The sequence below is a fragment of the Myxine glutinosa genome, chromosome 1, assembly GCF_964187855.1.
Source record: "Myxine glutinosa chromosome 1, kmMyxGlut1.1, whole genome shotgun sequence".
Classification (NCBI taxonomy): domain Eukaryota; kingdom Metazoa; phylum Chordata; class Myxini; order Myxiniformes; family Myxinidae; genus Myxine; species Myxine glutinosa.
This window is the reverse complement of record NC_136261.1, coordinates 342,421,147-342,428,937: the sequence shown is the minus strand read 5'-3', so window position 1 is coordinate 342,428,937 and position 7,791 is coordinate 342,421,147. Positions and strand designations below refer to the sequence as shown.

The 7,791-nt window shown below is 42.6% G+C and overlaps 1 protein-coding gene across 2 annotated transcripts in view; it reads right to left on the bottom strand.

Annotated features, from left to right (window-relative positions):
• Positions 1–6,286: 6,286 nt before the first annotated feature.
• LOC144889490 (DDB1- and CUL4-associated factor 10-like) overlaps positions 6,287–7,791 on the bottom strand; it is a 56,966-nt gene continuing 55,461 nt past the window's right edge. The window contains exons 6-7 of one of the 2 annotated variants that reach the window (XM_078769843.1): positions 7,216–7,361; positions 6,287–6,914 (exon numbers count right to left, since the gene is read on the bottom strand). In XM_078769843.1, coding sequence (XP_078625969.1) covers positions 6,480–6,914; positions 7,216–7,361 — 581 coding nt within the window. In that variant the 3' untranslated portion in view covers positions 6,287–6,479. The remainder of the gene's footprint in view (positions 6,915–7,215; positions 7,362–7,791) is intronic. The other variant, XM_078769844.1, reaches the window with a different exon arrangement.

Genomic DNA, 7,791 nt, shown 5'->3' with positions numbered 1-7,791 from the left:
TCCTACAGGTCGCACAAGATCTGCCAGCAACCCTCTGATGGTTAAACTGCCGAAATCTCGGCTCTCCGCTCACCTTCACTCTTTCATTCCTCTTTTCTCCCGCCTCTGGAACAAACTCCCTCACTCCCTTCAATCCCACTCCTCCCTCCAGGTCTTTAAAACAGCTGTTCACCACCATCTCTTATCTTCCCCCATCCAAAACCTTGATCTTTTCTACCCCCGCTAATTCACCCCAGATCCACCTTGTTTGAAATTCCAACTTCTTTCCTGGAAGTCCTGGCAGTGTCCATATGTTTTATACCTCTCCCACTGCCCCCTTCCCACGCCCCCCCCCCCCAAAGCCCTCGCCCTCTCTCAGATCTCTCGATGTCTCCATGTCTCTCGGTCCCTGCTCTCAAATGTTGTGTTTGTGTCCTTCCCCCTCTCTCCCCATCTTGTCTACCGCTCCCTATGTTATATGTTTTATGTGTCGGTTTGTCTTTCTGTGTGTTCATGTGATTAATGTTCGCTCTTTCACGAGCCTCGATATTGTATACAAAAAAAACAAAAAAAAAAAACCTCCCTGCGGTGCGTGAGTGAAAGGCCCTCGGAGTTAGCTTCATCGCAGGAGATTCCAATGATTCTGAAAGCTTTGGTTTCAACAGCGTGAAGCTGAGCTAGGTGTGAGGCAGGAGCACCGGCCCAGAGGGGGGAACAGTATTCCATTGAGCTGCGGATGAAAGCCTTGTATGTGGTGAGGAGCTCAGGTGTGCCAAGGAAGGACTTCGCACGACAGAGGATGCCCAGTCGGCGAATGGCTTTGGAGGCCAGCTTTTCTTGGAGAGGATTGTTGAGAAAGTAGATGGGAGGGTTTTCCAGTCGGTCTTTTCGGAGAGACATAGTTTGAGTGTGAGATATGTCAGGATTGAAAGACATGTTCCACTTGTTTGACCAGTCTGTGATTTTGTCCAGGTCTGCAGAGAGTGAGGAGGCTGCAGTCTTGCCGATCTGAGGGATGAGGAATGGAGCGGCAGAGAGTGGAGTCATCAGCAAAGAGATAGATAGGATTTTCCAGAGAGTCGGAGAGATCGCAACTGTTTATGCATACTTCCGGCCTCCGCATCCACAAGATGGCGGCCTCCATTGAGCGATTTGGTGCGTCAAAGCTTCGAAATTCTCAAAGGATCCAGCAACAACTGGCTTTTCAACATAAGATTGTGAATCAAAAAAAGACGGGTGAAACAAACTCGTCTTGAAATTTTTCGCAATGTTTTATGCATACTTCCGCATCCGCAAGATGGCGGTCTCCATTGAGCGATTTGGTGCGTCAAAGCTTCGAAATTCTCAAAGGATCCAGCAAAATCTGGTTTTTCAAAATAATACGTACGCGTTCATTCACAACACCGGCTTCGCCGGCTATTAGTACCGACTGCAAAGCCGCAATGAGCCGGCGAAGCCAAAGCCTCTTGCCACTATTTTACCCATCACTATGGCATCAGTAGGTTAGGTAGTTGGTAGTAGGTAGGTGTAGTAGGTACCGCACCTGGTAAGACTTGGTAAAAGAGAAGAGCAGACAGTCCTCCCCAATGGCAATACCTGCATACAATAAATGTCACAAGAAGCTTAAGGAAGTAACTATACGATGTGCTAGCTTAGGGCCTATTTTAAGAAATTTTAAATGGGCTTAACATACGTTTTCACAGTATGTGTTTCGTCTTCTAACTTCAGTCGCTGTCAAGTGCCAGGGCTGGTTCTCTGACTCTCCGGGCACTGCGGCTTCCTCCACCAGAAGAAGTTAGCTTGCAGTGATTAATTCGGTGAATTCCATCTCAACTTCGGATATTTCCGGCCATGAAAAACTATCCGTATTTCTAAACTAAATATGTAAACCGCTTATACCGTATTTCTGGCAGTGAAAAACTATCCCAGACGGCCGCGAGATTTCTAAAAAATAATTCTTCGTCAATGTTAGAATATTTGACGCCGTTTTCACCCTCCGAAACGCGTAATAAGCTTTAAAAAAAATATTTTTTCAAATACTCGAATCTCATTGGTTCTGGTGTTTGATGACGATTTTCGTTGAAGATAACGAGGTTGGTCTTAACGTATTTTAATTACTAATTAGAGGTTCATTCGATTGTGAATCAAAGAACGACGGGTGAAACAACCTCCTATTGAACTTTTTCGCAATTGTTTTATGCAAACTTCCGCATCCGGTCGATGGCGGCCACCATTGAGCGATTTCATTTTAGAAATATTTTTTCAAATGCTCGAATCTCATTGGTTCCGGTGTTTGGTGACGCGTTTCGTTGAAGATAACCAGGCCCGTGCGGGCCGATGTTGGTCTTAAAGTATTTTAATAATACATTGGAGGTGTATTAGATTGTGAATCAAACAATGACGGGTGAAAGAAACTCCTAATGAACGTTTTAAATTTGTTATGCATACTTCCGCATCCGCAAGATGGCTGCGTCCACTGCGTTCGGAATTCTCGAGCCAAGGCATAATCAGGTTTTCAACATAATACGTACTCGTTTATTGACAACACCGGCTTCGCCGGCTATTAGACTTATTATTCTTGTCGATGAGAAAATATTAATGATAGATGATTGTTACGAATGGGGCAGTAAAAATTGTTCATACATCTCAACCAGGTTGTAACAGGTAACCACGTGTTCGTACATTCTTTTTTTTTTCAAACTCCGAGATAAATAATTTTGTTGCAGCATTCAAACAGGGTAGTCCGACAGCTAAGCTAAATATAGCATAACAATTGTGCATTTTGTGAGGAAAGCACCAAATTTGGCACACTAGTAGACTATCATATTATGAAAAGATCTGGATATTGAGCCATCGCAGATTCAGAGATTTGATTTTTGCAAGATTTGCAGATTTTGCAGATTTGCAAGCTGAGATTGCAACGCCAGGGACGGCCGACTCCTTCCTGCGAGCTGCCCACGTCACCCGCACAAGAAGAGCTCATCAAATCACTGCAGCGGCACTGCACATCCTGCAACACCGTGCGTATGAACGCCACTGTATGACATATGCTGATGATGCAGAAGACCTGCCTGAGTTCGAAGACTGGTGTCACCAGAGAGGAGAAGACATTCCCAACTTTCAGTACTGGGCAACTGTGCTGGAACTAGACATGTTGGTACTAGTCTACGTGCGTTCTCTGCGGCAGGCTTCATTCACGATGTACCTTGATGCCCTGACGGAACTGGTCCCATGGTTCCATGCCTTAGACCACACACACTATGCCAGGTGGGTCCCTGTTCACCTGAGGGACATGGTTGCACTCCCAATGAAGCACCCAGATGTAGCCAGAGAATTCAGGACTGGCAACTTCACTGTACAGAAGACGAAGAAGGTGTTCTCTTTGATCCCAATCGAATCGAAATCTTGCAAAAATCAAATCTCTGAATCTGAGATGGCCCAATATCCAGATCTTTTCATAATATGATAGTCTACTAGTGTGCCAAATTTGGTGCTTTCCTCACAAAATGCACAATTGTTATGCTAAGTTGCCCCACTAGGGGTGAAAACACAACTCCACCCCAGAGGTAATCACAGTTAGTAGGAAATATAAGATTGTGTTCGGAAACGCAAAGCAAGAGTTTAAAAGACTCTTCCCATGTCCATTTTCTCAAGACTGTGCAGGGTAAGGTGTTCTATGAAGTGTCTAGTTTGGTTTGCTTGTTGAAACGTGAAAATGTCATCAACTTGGGTTTTGAGATTTGTTTGTCTTGTCATTGTTAGCCCCCATTGGACTTAGTCCGAAACGGGGGCTTATGGATTTGGTCTGTCCGTCCGTGCATCCGCAACCCTATCTCGGAGATGTTTGGACCGATTTTGTTCATACTTAGCACAAAGGCAATGCATGACGGTATACATATGCACATCATTTTGTTTCGTGATGCGATCAAAGATGGCATACTGGTAGACTGGCGGCCATTTTAGTTGTAAAAAAAACCGATATTGAACACGTCTTCAACCTTTTCTTGGACATGCATTCACTGATCCTGTTCAAACTTTGCACACAGATAACGAATGATGGCTTACATATGAAAGTCATTTCTTTTCGAGAACAGATCCAAGATGGCCGACTGGTGGCCAATTTGTTACTTAAACGTGCCCCCAACCATTTATTGAACATGCATGCATTCGATTTTGTTCAAACTTGGCATAAGCACAGCACATGATGGCATACACATGGACCTCATTTTATTTTGCGATTGATAAAAGATGGCCGACTGGTAGACTGGCGGCCATTTTAGTTGTAATTAAAAAACCCCAATATTGACCATGTCCCTCAACCATTTCTCGGACATGCATTTACTGATCTTGTTAAAATTTCGCACACAGATAATGAATGATCGGTTACATATGCACGTCATTAATTTTTTCCGACATCAAATCCAAGGTGGCCAACTGGCGGCCTTTTCTTACTTAAACGGGTCCCCATTCATTTCTCGGACATGCATGGACCGATTTTCTTCAAACTTGGCACAAAGAGAGATGCAGAAGATTTTGTTTTTTCATTCCAACCAAAGATGGCTGACTATCGGCCTTTAACTCGGTACAGCAAAATTACAAAAACCACGGCGAGGCTATGACATTTTATGTCTTTTTATGCCTCCTCCCCCGAAGGTGGCCGGAAGCATTATGTTTTGGGGTTGTCCGTCTGTACGGGGTAAACCTCGTTTTTCTCAGCAACCACATATCCAATTGAGACTAAACTTTCAGGGTAGGAGTGACACTCATGCAGAATGTTTATATGATAAGTGTGATGTCATAGGTCACGTGGTATGGTAGCCATCTTGGATTAAACACAAATAATTAAAAAATTATTTCTCGTAAACCGCTGAATGGAAAAATTTGAAACTTGGCACATTGTCAAGTACTTCCAATAGAGAACAAAAGCATGATAATGATGATATCATATGTGAAGTGTTATACCAGTCAAAAACGTTTTAATTGAATTCCTTATCCTAAAAATCTGAAATTGCATGCACATGATCTACTGTATGTCCCATTTGTATTGAAATATTAAATTTATGACATCATAGGTCACATGGTTTGGCAGCCACATTGGATTTATCCTAAAACCTTAAAAAAGCATCTTCCCCCAAACCTCCAAATTAATTGACTCGAAACTTGACATGCGTCATTGACTAACTGGGCATGGTGATTAAAAGATTATGAAGAAAACATCATTGGCCACATGGTGTGGCAGGCTTATTGGAGTGAAGGAAAATATTAAACAATTATATCTCTGAAACTGCTTACCCTATCGATGCGAAACTGCTCACCCTATTTTACAAATATCATCTAACACCATTGCTGCATATAGTTTGAAAATGATGATGTCATAGGTCACGTGGTTTGGCAGCCATATTGGATAGAAAAACTAACCTTATCAGATCAACACGAAACTTCACAAACGTGACCCCTTACCCATACATATGCAGAATGTACATTTTTAAGGTCATATGTCATGTGGTGTGGCAGCCATATTAGCTTGAAAGCCGATATTTTAAAAAAAATCCCTTCTCTGCAACTGCTTCACCGATCGATGTTAAACCTGTCATGGCTGGTGAAAATGTGATCCTTGAAAACAACTGAAGGGATTTAAATCCAGCTTGTTTATTTTTAGGACAGAACGGGGGCATTTACCCATTGTGGGACTATGCGGAGGCATATTGGCGACACAGTCGCATTGCTCTAGTCTTGTTATTTTGATTACTTAATTTGCTTTATATTGAGATTATTTCTGGAAGAAATTTTATGTTTTCTTTTACCTCTTTCTAATAAAAAGGCCTCCTTCGGCCATGAGAGACAGCCAGCAGGCCGAAAGTAATTAGTTATTTCAGCATTCTCATGGTGTGAACAGTTTCCCTCTTGGGTGGTTCCTTTACTTCTTGCCTTGTGATTGTTTGTATACCTTGTGGTTTACCTCCGACTTCGACTCCCCAACCCACCCATGTGTGTTTGTGTGTGTGTGCAACAGATGTTCTAGTAGTAATAGTAAATTAAAAATAGCAACACACCAACCAACAGGACATGACTCAAAACAAGCTTGGTCAATGCTCGATGCACAACTCAAGTGAAGTAGGGAGATATTAGCACGACATGAGGATTGATTATTCTGTTCATTGAAAAGGAGGTATGCACTCGACAGTTTTTTTTTTTTTTTAATACTGAGAGAATATTATGATATTCCTCAATACACAAAGAAACCCCCCAAACCATTTTCTGCTGCTGCACAAACGCACACAACAAATAACAAGATAACAATAAAACCTTCATTGCATTTTTTTTATTCATCGTTTTAATTGTTGCTCCAAACAAGAACAGTATTCAACTCAAAATTGTCAGCAGTTGCAACAGGTATAGTAAGAAGCCCAAATTGTAGTTGACCTGGATGAGGAACCCTGTTAAAAATGTTCCTCTTGAGCCAATAATTGCAAGGCAATGTCCTTTCTTCCTATATTGTTCTAAAAGCGAGGTTGGTAGATCGCAATCGAGCCGCTGAGACAACCAGATGCAAGCTGACAGTGTGTTGGTGAGAACTTGGCTGTGAGGACCACATCATTGTGTCCATATACAGAGCGCACTTCACCCAATGGTCTCCAGTGGGGAAGAGGATGCTCACTGGCATTTTCCTTGCCAGTGAGCGTCCCCTTCCCCAGGACGCTGACAGAGTTCTTGTGCTTCAAAACTTCCCTGGAGTCACTGGGTTCAAATGTCATAATGCGTAGGCCAAACCCAGAAGGCGAGCACACAAGCCGGCCATCAGGACTGAAGCTTATCTCCTTGATGAATCCTCTGCCAACATTAGCCTCTGCCGAGGCATGTGTGGGTTGCAACGACCCATGATGGGAGTGGATAGGTGCCTGACCTATTTCAGGCAACTCGTATATACAAGTCCACTGCAAGAATACAAGTAGTTTGATTAAAGAAAAGAAAAGAATTGCATCTTGCGTCGGCAAAGATGTGCAAAAGAAGTAATCAATAATTCAAAGGCCAGATATAACAGGCAATGCCTGATGTAAACAAAACTGATATTGTTCTCCATAAATAAATTAACAGCATGAACAATCTTTTTGTTGAGGAATGAGATAGGTGAAAGAAAATATGCAAGCGCATCATAATAAAGAGAAGGAACACACAAGGGATATTACAAACAATAAATTAGGTGGCAGAACAGGGTGTAGTTGGGGTGTGTCATGCCTCTTCGTCGCCACTAATGCTGTTGCAGCGAGTTAGGGTGTGTCTGCCAAGTGGATGCATCTGCAGAGATGTGATACAAAAGCTTTGCTCTTCACCGTCCGGCACCGTCAGAGTGTAGACTTCCAATGCATTACGCTTCCATACTGCTGTGTAAGCAACACAAGGGAAATTTTAAAAACAAAAACATGGAAGCAACATTCATGAATGGTACAAAATGCACAGCAGCCTTCTGAATACAGCACAGTGATGAAAATGGACCACTGAGTATAACTGAAAATTACTACGACGCACTACGTGCATTATTCCTGCACATGCTAGGCATGCATCGGCCTCGAAGAAAGGCGAGCACAAAAGCACGCAATACATTATTCACAACTACGGCGAATAGGAAATGGAATACAATTCATAACAAAATATATGTCAACTTACAGTTAGTAAAATGGTGCAAGCAGCAAACGTTTTGGGTTTAAGAAGCAATGGGAACCTTTTTAGCCAGAATAATCACCATAGGCTAAACAGAAAAGAAGCAGCAAGGTGAGAGTGGGAATTGAGGATGGAACTCTGACTTTTTTTTTT